Source organism: Aulostomus chinensis, chromosome 6 (genome assembly GCF_037954235.1).
Source record: "Aulostomus chinensis isolate RoL2024-O1b breed Wild chromosome 6, RoL_Achi_v1.0, whole genome shotgun sequence".
NCBI classification, from domain to species: Eukaryota; Metazoa; Chordata; class Actinopteri; order Syngnathiformes; family Aulostomidae; genus Aulostomus; species Aulostomus chinensis.
Genome location: NC_141325.1, coordinates 8,413,116 through 8,426,415, shown reverse-complemented (window position 1 = coordinate 8,426,415; position 13,300 = coordinate 8,413,116). Strand labels below are relative to the sequence as shown.

Here is a 13,300-nt window from a genome sequence, read left to right as displayed (position 1 = left end):
GTGGTTCTAGTCAAGCTTGTCACAGTGAGTTGATCAGTCATCTGCAGTGAGAACGACAGCTTGCTTTCCTGTGTTCCTTTATTTAAGATACAGTGTGTGTGGTTTCAGTGTTGCATTGTAATACATGTCTTTCACAAACGGACTGGCTTCACATTAGTTACGGTCAGTGGAATCATTAGTTGTTGTGTTTTTTTTTTCAGGGACACTGTAAATCTTTCACAATTGCAGCTGGACGTTGCCATGAAGTGAGTAAAATGCAATGACAACAGTTGTTAAAAGAAGTAGAAACGCTCGTGAAAACGCGGACATTTGTGTTCCGCTCTTTACCCAGGTTTGTCTTTCTTTCTATCTTTGCGAGTGTCCTTTGAGCTCCTCTGTTTAAAGTCTTAACTACTTGGTCAGTCTGAAATAAAGCTGTAAAAGTTTAAATTAGATTTCAAAAGACAACACAGGACTTCAGTCTTTCCATGTACTCTTTTTACTACCCTGTGACTTTCAGTAAGGACATTGGAGAACGAAAGCACATTCAACTAAATCATGGCAATAGACCCCCACATCAAAACTGTCTTTTTATGCTGTACTATACATACTTTTACTGTTTTTGTAACCCTAATTATGAGAGGTTTGAATGCTGTAAGAATCCAATATAGTAAGATTTTATAACTTTTTACTAATCCATCTACCCAGTTGAACAGCCCTTCATTGTCCAACATCTGCAGTCATGTCCATGCCTCATACCCAAATTAGTCTCTTCTATTTTCTTCCAGATCTTTTCTTTTATTTACATTATTTGCTTTATTTAGGTAGGTTTGCCAAGCTGCAGCTGAGTCTTGCTGCATGACTATTAGTAATGCATAAAATGCCATCCTTGCTCCTGTGCTCTGTTGGGCTTCTGATCCAGTACTCCTGACCTGCAGGCTTTTGGAGACATTGCCTCCTTTCTCCAGCCCTGATGGGGTTTAATTTAATGTGTCTGTTTCCTCTTGTGGTCTACTTTTAAGACTCTTTAGGGCACCACTCTACTTCTGCGTGTTTCTGCTAGAATGGGAGCTTCTATAAAATGTGCTTGTTTGTTGCTATCAGAAGAAAACAAAGTTAGGGCATTTGTTTTTCTCTGTGGATAACTTTGCCCTTACCTTCCCGTCCTCTACTTCAAACCAGACATATTGTATGAGATGTCGAGCTGCAGATAACCTATCTAGATTCTAGGTCATGAAGGTCTGTACGCAATCATCTAAGACAACAATGAGACCCTCTCTGCTTGTGAGAACCACTATACAGTAGATCTGCACCCTCAGGCTCTTTGTCTAGCCATATTGATCTATGATGGGTAATAAAGAAGCATCAGGGACGTAAGAGACCAAGTTTGTAACACAACACCTCACTGCTAACACGAGGAGGGATGACGTGTATCTTGCTGTGAATTAGAACATGTATTATTCTGCAGACTGATGGAGAACTTGATGGAATTTCACGTTTAGTTTTTCCTTTCAGCAGTTTTTGAACATTTTCTCAAAGTTGATCATACTGAGTCACGTTTTCTTTCTTTTTTTTTTTTTAGAGTGAGACTGACACATTTTTTAAAATGTTTTTCCTTCTTTGTTCTGTTCAGTGTTAAAAGTTCTTTCAGTATCTCGTGTGACGTCATACTCAGCTGTCAAGCCTGTCGAGGCCTCTGTAGAGATAGCAGTGGGAGGTTCTGGATAACAAATGGGGAGGACCTCCCACATACACGTTTGTGTCACTTTTGGGGACACAAACCACACTTAAGACCAGTTACTTGGGGACAGAATCAATTTTTGAGTCACTGGTTAAGGTTAGGGGATCAGAGTTGAGGTTAGGCTGTCCCAGCAAATGACTGTAAGTCTATATAGATACCTCAAAAGTGACTTAGGTAAATGTGTGTGTGTGCAGCCCTGCGGTACTCTCCATAGTGAGTGCTCTGTAGGTGACCCCTACAGTCTCGCCTAATGCGAGGGATGATAAAGGAGGTATACTCAGCTGTTAGATCTATTTACAGGATTTTTCTAGATAAACTCACACATTAGTCTTGAAATAGCAACACTATAACAGTTGCTTTAGGATTTAATCACCCAAGCATAGCAATGTTACACCAGCCATTGAAGTCAGGACTCTATATTCTCTTATTTTCCCTTCTCTCCTTGTGTATGAATCTAAAACTACATCATACTTCCAGCAACTCCGTCCTCCAAACTACCACCTCCACTACAGCTCACGAACACATAAAGTCATTCACGTGACACACCCCAAAGCTGAACCACACGTGGCAATAATTCCGCGAGTCACTCTTGTCTCACTTAGTGCCCTGGCATCCTCTCCTCATCAGGCTGCATGGCCTTTCTGCTTCAGTTTAAGGTAAAATCTCTGAAAAAAAACCCTGAAACCAAACCAGCCCACGCTTTTTCTTCTCTCCCTAATAAGGTACAGAAAGGGAAATAAATAAAGAGGAGCTTAAAAGTGTGTTTCCAACCTTCATGGATGACGACTGCATACATTTTAGAGGGCTTTGTTTTAATAATCATTATCACTTTTGTTTAAAACAAATTACCTCATTCTAGGGAAAGAAAAAAAAGACAAGAAAGAGTGGAGGGGAGTGAGGTAATTAAAACAGAACAAATAAGGATGGAAAGCTACACAGATGCAATTTAAAATGAAAAAGATTACAATAGGAGAAAAAAATCAAAGGCTGATGTATGTTTTAAGGTTATGGCTCAAGTGTGTCCCTTCTTGGTCGAATCATATGTGTCATGGTGGAATCAGTGTCTAATTTTATAGGAAGTCTGATCAAAGTAAGAGTGATACACAATTGCAAAGACAGTGTTACCAAAATAAAGCTAAGTCACACAGTGAGACTGGGTATGTTTCCTGTAACTGCTGTTGTTTTACTACAAAATTATATTTAAAAAAAGACTCAAAATAGGTCAAGATGATAATAATAATGTAATAGTACTACATGATAAGTATATGACACTTTTCGAAACTCAAATGGTAAACTATCGTTATTTTTAGAATAAATTCAAAATAACTGGAGTGATTTGCAGTGACTTCATGTTGTTACGTAGGTTGCAAGAGTCTACAGAAATGTGTGAGAATTGCCTGTAAATGTCCCATGAAGACAAATTAGGTGTTAATCAGATGAAATCCCCTCTCAGGGGGATTCTAGGGACTACCATTCCCAGTATAACTAAGGTGGGGTTTTTTGCACACATGGCAGAATGTTTGGAAATTACTAAAGGTGTAGTTAAACTAAAAATAAACTTGAACATACACACAGGGTCTGCATGTGTGCACGCATTCACTTGTGGGTATATGTGTTGTGGAGGGTATAAGCTAGTCTTTGTTGTGTTACTGCACGACCCCGTTAAGATTTCCTGTGCCAGCCTGTCGTAACTGTGACCTCAGCCTGCATAGGCACATTCTACTGTGTCTGTATATGTTTTTGCATGTCAAAAAGTCTTAGTTCTCTTGATTCTCTCATCAGTAGCTCATTGAGCACTGGTTCGCAGATAAAATAAGATGGTTTTAGAGCTTTGGAAATGAAGCTGAAAGATAAATATCAATGTTAAACGCTACTAAACTGCACCGGCTACTTGACACACTTAATAAGACACCCACAACGATATTTAATGATTCGGTGCAGCTCAATGCTTGCTGGTGAGGTAGTTGGCATGCCAGGTCACAGCTCTGGAAACATAATCATGATCAGCGCTGATCTCACTGGAGTAAGAATAGACCAGAGAGATTAAAGAAATACACAACTGAGAACAGCCGTGGGAGAAGGGCGGATTTGTGAGGAGTTGTCATTATTATGACATATCAATCTAATGCATACCGTCAGTAGACTGTAGGAGAAATTATCAAGGTATTCCGGGCCATATGAAAATAAGGTATGGAAACAAATCAACAGTAGACAGGCAATCATAAATTGAGTTGTTTTGTTCAAAATGCGTGCGCATGATATGTCAGATTCAACAGGGAATTTCTTTAAATATGGCACAAATGTCCTCTGGGAATCAAGGAGGAACTGGAAAGATTTTGGGGGTCACATGTCAAAAATCGCTGTCAAAGGCGCAATGTGCCATCGCTCTGTTTGTAAAATGGCCTGTGTTTTCTCTCATGTAAATTCCATGAGGGAAAAAAAATGTTAAGAGCTCAACAACAGCGCAATAAAAAAGTCTAGGAAAATATATTGCTTGCCATCAGATTTAATTTATTAATTAGGAAAACAAAGTGAAAGCAAGGCATTCATAAAGCAGGTCAATACTCTGTTCTTTTATTGTATGCAAATCTGCAATTGAAACCCTCCAATACATCTGGATATATGTCCAAAACAGAAATAAGCCCACATCTTTTTAAAAAGGTCGGTGCAATATTTCATGGTAAGGTAATGAGTATATTAATAAAAGAGCCCTATCTCACAATGTTAATGAAAGTGGCTTATGCTCTTGCTGAAAATCAGCCAGGCCCATGTGATCTAGTTTTATAGGCCAAGAAACAATAAACTTGAAAGTAAAACCTCCTAGGTGGAGGTAATGAAGAAGGGAACTTGGAAACATGTATCAAAAGCGCAAACAACTGCTGAGCAAACATCAAAGATGAGTTGAATTAGAAACAAAATACTTTGAATAGTTTTCATGCTTGGCAAAATATGGACGTGTTAGGCACCAGTGCGGTTACCACAAGATACACCCTGATGTGACGAGATTTCAAAGGAAAACTGAAATAACCAGGACCATGAACAATTGCTGGGGAAACACAGACACACAAATAACCTTATTAAACTGCAATATAATAAGAAACTTACAATGGTGTGAAGAAACAGTGATCCATTTGGTGTTTATTTGAACGCCGTGTTTGTCACTGTCACATTGTCATTGTCTGCTTTGCATCCACTTACTCTCCGACCTCACACATTTGAGTTATGGAGAAACATTCCTGTGTCTGATATGGTGTGAGGTTTTTTTTTTTCTTCCCCCCTCTGCTATAGAGTATACTGGAGCCCAGAAAAGAGGCTCGTACTCTTCTGACATTCTTTATTCACGACAATTCTGGCTGTTTCATTTGTCCAAAGCGCAACCATTGCAGCACAAATCACAAATGTGTCCAAGGTTCCACTGACAGACATTTCAGAAAGACTATGCTGAATAGTTGTAAGTAACATTAGCTCTGGCAAAGTCCCGGGAACACAAAAAATATTCAAATAAAACAGTAGGTTGCTTGTGTGGTTGTCTAAAATTACTTTGACATTGTAAATCCTCAGAGAAAACCCTGCTTGTTTTATTCCCTCTCCCTCTCCCTCTGTGTCTCGCTCTCTCTCTTTCTTTCTCTCTCTCTCTTTCTCTCTCTCTCTCACCATATGACTTGAACTCATTTCCATGTTGGTGTTTCCAGTTATAGCTGTAGCGTAATAGAGGCTACAGCATGCAGGGATGACGTATGTAGAATACCACCTCCAATCCCCCGCGCTCTCCTTTCTCCTCTATGTGCCTCACGCATTTCCATCTCACACATATGCGAGATGATTGAAGACCTCAGATACAAATAAATATCTAGCTGATGCTAATTGTGTACCAGTGGGACTGTTTATAGCATGGTATGTCCAGGGAAACCCACAGGATGGGCGCACTGCTGGCGTGCTGAGGGAAAAAAAAGTGTGGGGAGTGTAATATCACTTCTTCTAATTCTGTTAAAGAAACCTAATAATACCACTGCCTTTGCTACAGTGTTAAAATTGAAACAGTCAGGGTTCTAAGATTAATTCTGAGTATTTGACAAAGTGCAGGCTCGCCTCAGGACATATTTAGATAAGAACGTTTCATCACTTCACCTCTGAAGTCCCACGAGCAATTTCTCTCACAGAATTATGTCCAAACTCCTCAGGTATGATTGTCATATGACTGCTCAGAATAGGACTTAGGTTTCCAAGAACAGGCAGCGCGGGGGGTTCAAGTGATATTATAGCACACTGTGCTCTTGATCTGGTGATAAAATCACCTCAGACCTTCTCATGATGAAAGAATGGCAAGTAGTGGAGCACAAGAAGCAGAGAGCAAGAGGTAGGCTTGTGAGTAGCACTCACATGTGTCTAGCTACTGCAAGTCTGTTGGTTCTAATGAATAGAGGTGATAGACATGGACCTCCTCGAGGAAATCCCTAGAATAATTGCTTTGATAGGAATGCAGGGCATTGGACATTCCTATGTCTTCAGTTACTTCACACTTTTCATAACCTTTAAGCGTGTAGTTTTTCCTCCATACCATCTTCAACACAAGAATTCCTCCAACCCATACAGCTACATGTATAGAAGTGGTATTTCTGACCCTCTGGTTCCGGTCGCTTTGGTTATTCAGAAAACCAGTTGGCTAGGTTTCAGGAAAGGTCTTAGTTTGGGCACAAATGAACACTGTGTTGACAGAAAGTGGAAGCCAACACTCGCCACTGGCAACATGGAATCAACAGCCGGCTTCCATTGAACTGCATTCCAACTATCCAGTAGAAACAGCTGTGAACAACAGCAACCACCATAACAGCTTTCTCCACTGCAGTCACCCATCTATCTAACGAGCCACTGCTCCCTCCACCCCTGTATTCGGCTATTTCTACCTTTTATTAAAGTCATGTGATTTCCTATTGTCCTAAACTCAGATTACTACAGCCCCTAAATGGCATCAGACTGGTTTAATGATGTGATGCACTAATCAACAGCATCCTCCTGCAAACGCATGTGGGATAATATAATTAAACTTGGCCAGTCTACAAGTGTCTGTACCTGATCTTAATATTTCAAGTCCTATTTAATCAAAATTTAAGTTTTGGATCAGATTCAGCACCATATTAAATATCTCAGATAGGGATCAGAGCCAAAAGAATTTGATATTCGTTCGGGGGAAATTGGTTTTTGAAACCTTCAACTAAAAACAAATGACAACCTTGAAATAACAAAACCACTGCATTCTTCTTTAAGTGCAAATGGATTAAAACATTATTTTTGTTTATGTAGCAATAAGAACGCCCTGTCCTTTTGCTTGAACAAGCCGGACAGCTCAAACAAGGAATAAATGTATTGGTGTAAAAAGGGAGGTGTGATCTTGGTAAAATTATAAGTATGATGAACTGAGAAACTGATATGGCTACCGGGTAAAATTAACAGCATGGAGATTGGGAGTCACGCTCCTCAGATGACCTTTTGGAGAGCACATGGCTCCGAGTGGCATCAAGAATATCAGAGACCAAAAGTATCAGATTGATGCAGGCCTTCATGGACTAAAAGCAGCTGCTTTCAAACGCACACATACATTGAGAGGCCACATTTGCAGCTCCAGCAACTCAAGTTTCAGTCTGACGTACAAACAGTGAGACTTTTTCTGTCGTAGCTGATGATGGATAGCGCTCGATGTTGGTGTCGTTGCAGAGAAGCTGTAATCCATCATAAACACATTTCCTGTTAACCTTAGTAAGATTGAAAATAGTACTTTTCATATTAAAGGTCTATAAATATCGTTGCTGTTGTAAACTGTGTTTAACTGTCTATGTTATGCACCCACAGACATATTAAAACCAAAATAAGGTTTTAAATAACAGTCTTTGCCTATTCTTTCTTCTCAGGGCCTCCAGTGCTCCCAAACCTCCTCCAGTGGCACCCAAGGTAATGGAATCTGTGATACAGTTTTTATTAATGCAAGAAAATCATTCAAGTATTTCTGTTTACTTAAGGCAAGACACACCAGGTGAAAATTGATATTCTGTCCTGGCCTATTCATCTGTTTCAGATGACATTATGGCAAAGCCATTCTTGTAATCATATTTTTTATTGCAGCTATATCAAGATCATGAGATAATTATTGTTTTGTCATGAGGTAACTCGGCCTGTTTTCAGCCTTTTTTCTCCAGATAAGATAATTTAACCCTTCATCACAAGTTAATAGAACTGACGCTTGATTTTCAGTCAACTGCATTACAAAAGTACAGTAATTACAAGTATGTTTGGCTTCCATAAATATATGAGTTACCATAATAAAATATTCAGTTCTTAATCTGCTGTAAATCATTTTGTATTTTTTTTTGTATCAGTTACAGGATTCTAAATGAACAAAAAAGACATTTTGGCTATAGTTTATCAACTGGTGATTTGCATTCATTCACCTTTTTTGGGGTCTTGAGTAAACATACTTATTTTTATACGAGTTTGTGGACACATCCATATTATTTTTTTTAATCATATTTCATAAAATATATTAACTTTTTGTCAATGGTCACCTGTGTTGTGATTCAACATTGTTCGAAATTCAAAACCAATGGGTGACATATGGATTATGAGAGCAGGAATCAGAACTGCTCACCTGGAGTTTCATGCTGTAAATATTTGGATGAACATACACCCTTCTGAAACGTTGCCCTATACAGATGTTTGTTGTTTTGCATGAAAACTAGCATCATATTTTCATCATATTTAATTATACTGATGCTTCTCTGTACCAGATCATATTAAGAATTATGAAAATGATTGAATCAAGCTATGTTGATGAACTATTACAAAGACTAAGGCACAACACTGTTTCAGAACCTATAACTGAGAGCCTAGGAAGCATCAGTATATGTGTGCTGTGCAGTGATGTGTTTTTGTGTGTATGTGCATGCTCTTCCCTTTTTATTGGTAGGTCAGCAGATCAGACATCATAAAACCGTTGGCTATCACGCATCCCCCCTCTCAATCCCACCCCCACCCTCACTCCTCCAGCCCTTCCACTGTCCCTTACAACAAGGCCCCCAGACCTTACGGGGGCTGTGGGTCACAGAGTGAATACCCGTCTTCACAGTCCCCTTTTGCTGCCTTCATCCCATCTCCATCTTCTGCCTTCACTCCTGCCTCCTCCCACACCTATTCTCCTCCTCCTCCTCCTCCTCCTCCTCCTCCTGTCTCTTACCAATCCTCTTCCTCCTCCTCCTCCTCCCCCCCTGTCCTCGTTCCGCCTCAGCCATCAGTGTATAACACACCGATCAACCTCTACTCCACTGAGAATGCGTGTGAGGTGGCCATGGGGCAGAGGCGGGGCCTATTGGAGAGTCAGGGTGGAGCCTTGCCAGTGCAGTTTAATGGGTGAGTGGTGGTCTCCCTAGACAATCAAATAAATCAGTTCTCAGCCCCTTCACTGTTTCCACCTGCCTCCATCTTTTCAAGGTGTCAAATTTGAGATTGGCTCCTTGATGTGTTGAACATCGATAATTCCTTCTTTCTGCTACATCTGGGAGTATCTCTTTCTCTTGACCCTCTGTTGTATTCCCTCTGTTTATTCACTGTTAGAAATATAAAACTGCAATATGAAGTAGGAAACTACATCAATATCAGTTAATGAAAAAAATGTTTGACGTTTCCCTACCAATGTTTGCAAAATGCTAATAGAGCTAATAAAGCCACGTTAAGCTTTTTGTAGCTTACCGTGGTGTTTGGAGCTCGACAACCACAGATTTCATACTCCTGGATAATTTTTTTTTCTATTACCTAAGCTCGCAACGGTATAGTGCCAATATTTCAAATTCCTGGCTTCTTATTCCCTTCCAAGGGTTGGGTTGCCATTAGAGAAAATTGTGCTGCAAAACAGAAACAGAAAGTTATTAGTGTATATGTGATGTCAGACAACCTGAGCCGCCGGTCTGGAAACACTGATGTAAGCAGTGTAATGAATGATTTGTTTATTTATGGAACTTGAGAAGGGAGAAATACCCATCTTTCATTGCAAAGTCTGCTGTTTGTTTGACCCTCCATCCCTTCACTTCCCCCACCCTTGCCCACTTGCGCAAACTTTCACTCCATAATTAGACGTCATCTCATGTGCTAAGTTTCTCTGGTCGTATGGGCGATAGAGGGCGTCTGTTGCCTGGACTGCTCGAGGTGGAGTCCTGCACATATCACATCAAATCTACTCATTGATCAATAACGGCCAGTTAATGGGCTGATAATATCTGAATCCTGCTATCCTTCAACCCCCCTGCTCCTGTCTCAGTCTCATCTCCCCTCGGTTCAGACACGTGAGCAGAACTATGCTATGATGGCTAACGTGTATATATAGCCTGTGTTAGTAACTCAAGCTGAGCGGTACTTTATGTGCTTTTGGAGCAGATCAGTCAGTGATCAAGGGTTCTGACACTGAATCCAAGTAGATTAACACATATTGTCTCTGTCTTGATGGACGAACACACCACTGTGCAGGTTTCATTTACATTTTCCAGAGTTTGGTCTTCCAACAAGGGCACATACATTGAATATTTTGATTTATTGCAGCGAGTCTCCTTTCATGTCCCAAAAATTCTTCCATTCATTTCATGTTTATGTTCTGTTTGTATTAATGTTTTTTTTCTTGTGTTCATTTTGCAATGTCACAAAGATTATTGGTCTTTCCTTCTTTTATACTCATTAGACCCCACTGATCTGAAAAATCAAAAGTCGAAACACCCTGCAGTTATGCGTACACAAACACACACACACACACATGTGCACACAAGCACAAGCACAAGCACAAGCACAAGCAGCCACATAGCTGTCACCAAGAATCACAGATGATTTTGCTGAAGATGATTTGTGCTTTTAGGATTTTTTTTTTTTTTTTTTGGAAGCAGGATCTGGCTCTATTGTTGGAGTAGTTTTTAAAGGACTTTAGTGGTACCCTTTTACCGACTTACGGTACAGGATATGCAGGATACATTAGTTAGCAACTGCGCTATTTTACTCATGTTTGTTTTTCCAGCCCTCATACATAGCATGAAATATTCAGGGCTGAAAAACACATTTGAGCTGTTAAAAACTACAAATCAATTTTACATCCACACCAGATGTCACGATCTAATGCCAAATTGTTTTTGTTTTTTCCAAGCACTGTTTTGTTTCCTTAACCAACTTTGAACTGCAGTACATAACTAGAATCATGGATAGAATCCCTGTGTTGGACGATCCTTGAATCAAAATGTAGGTAAAAAAAATTAAACATTTCATGCTGCAACTTTTGAACTACTACCTTTAACACATGGTTCTCCCTCTCAAAGACTTTAATGGTGCAGTTTATTTTTATTGAAGCCATGCTGTGTTAAACCCCACAGTATTGATGCTGTATGACAGTATAAGGTAGCATGTGTTTGTTCATCCTTGCATGTCGATGCATGCTATGCATTAGCTGTGTGGCGTGCTCCGTTTCAGAGGGAATTGTTCTCGTTTCAAATCAGTTGCCTATAAAAAGGCAAGACTTTGACTGTCCCTCTTCCTCTTTTCCTTTCAACCTGTATTTTCTGCTCCACAGTCTACAGCCGGCCCTCCATTCTCAAAGTTAGTCCTTGAAGCATGTCAGCTTTTTAGTGCTTGACTGCATCCCTTCATCCTCAAAAAAATATTCGTCCACCTTTTCTCGTACCTGTTTTTCAACTGTGGTGACATTTGCACGCATTTGGTTATTATTTTGCCACAATAACATAATTCTTTGTAAACTGTACTTTAGTTTGCTCAATTGTCATTGGTTTAACTCTATAAATGTGCATGTTTCATATGTGACACAATTTTCAAAAACGGCTGTGTAATTCTACCTCAACTGGAAAATACAAATATTGATGCTGACAGAGCGTCACACGCACATGCTCTCACACACACATACACCATCCTACACATGCATACACACTCACAATACAACTGTTAAGTGTGGGAGCAGGCTCTCACAGAGCTGCCAACACTCCCACACCCACATAGCTGCAGCTGTGACAAGAATGTGTTGAGACACACTCATAAATCAGCCCATTCAACATGCTAGGTGTGTGTATGTGTGTGTGTATGTGTATTTTTAAGTGATTTTTTTGACAGCAGTGCCTGAAAAGTCTTGAATGGCCCTGTGTATGTTTGTGTATTTGCTGATTTATTGACAGTCAATTAGTGTCGGCCTGTCAGCAGACTTTTACCAAAAAAGCATGTCACATGCGTGCACACAAAACAAACAAACAAACAAACACACACACACACACACACACACACACACACACGCATACACAAAAACAGGAATTCACATAGATATACAGTTTTTGATATTTTAGTAATGCTGCCAACTCACAAATTACACTGTTCAGAACAGTTTGAATATGAATAAAGACGTCAATATTTTGTTCATACTCCCCAAATAAAAGTGTGACTTCCCATTGGATTTCTAGACAAAGCAGCAGCACCACCATGTGTTCAAAAGTAAAACACATTCACTTGTGCTCATCTTGATGGATGTTTTGGCTCTGTCTTGTGCATGCTTATGGTCAGTAATGTCTTTGCCAACATTCTGCTGTCTACATAATATTCACTTCAATTTGTTTTATTATATTTATGTAATATTGATTATTTATATTTCAATTACGATTGTCTTCTTCCACTTTATAACCACTAGTGGACCGCAAAGTATTTTGAAGTAAGTTTTTCACATAATTCCGCTGTCTTTGCAGAATAACGCAATTGTGTGTGGATGTGGTTCCTGCTTTTATTTTGTGTAGTTATTTCTCTTTCTCTACTGCTTTTCCCCGTCATTTGTTTTCAAGGAAACCCCTGCCACCAAGGTATCAGTCTAGTTCAAACTTTGACAGTGAATACTTTCAAAGAGTGATGCGGGTTATTTTTTCACCAGTAGCTTGCAGTGTGCCTCATCCCATCTTGCACAATATAACCTGCAACATAAATATCCTCCATTCCCGGTTAATTAATGTGATTTAACTGACATATTGTGTGTTTAATAGCACCAACAGTGAAATTAACCACCTAAAAGCTACTTTTGCTTCATACTGATAAAATCATCGTAAAAACTTTAACAAAATGACCCCTAAGTGCCTTCATAGAAATCACGGGGAATGAGTTTTCACTATTTTTGTTTACAAAACATGTCATATTAATGGACATTTTACCAAATTTGTATATTCTGCTCTATTCTGCCCTTCTTCAGAGTTCCCAGGAAACATGTCGTGGAAACAGACATTCATTTTTACCATGTGCCTACTCACGCTGATGCCAGCAGGAAGCGTATCATGGAGGACACGGAGGACTGGCGCCCACGCACCGGTACCACCCAGTCCAGATCCTTTAGGATTCTGGCTCAGATAACTGGCACTGAACACGGTATGTTACTGACACACGCAAATTGCCATCGATCCTCTTATTGTTCCATTCATAAGGCATACATACATCTGAGCAATGATGACCGTCATTTGTATCCCCACTGTTAAATGATATGACTAAATTGCAAATGTTACTATCCATGCTGTTCCTAAAACA

The 13,300-nt window shown here is 39.7% G+C and overlaps 1 protein-coding gene across 5 annotated transcripts in view; it reads left to right on the top strand.

Annotated features, from left to right (window-relative positions):
- The window catches only part of pdlim5a (PDZ and LIM domain 5a), a 51,845-nt gene that overhangs the window by 20,714 nt on the left and 17,831 nt on the right, over window positions 1-13,300 (top strand). The window contains exons 4-8 of one of the 5 annotated variants that reach the window (XM_086206258.1): window positions 7,627-7,666; window positions 11,310-11,335; window positions 12,426-12,446; window positions 12,574-12,591; window positions 12,972-13,144. In XM_086206258.1, the coding sequence (XP_086062384.1) occupies window positions 7,627-7,666; window positions 11,310-11,335; window positions 12,426-12,446; window positions 12,574-12,591; window positions 12,972-13,144 (278 nt within the window). Of the gene's footprint in view, window positions 1-7,626; window positions 7,667-8,678; window positions 9,119-11,309; window positions 11,336-12,425; window positions 12,447-12,573; window positions 12,592-12,971; window positions 13,145-13,300 lie in introns of all 5 variants that reach the window. The other 4 variants (XM_086206260.1, XM_086206259.1, XM_086206257.1 and 1 more) reach the window with 4 other exon arrangements.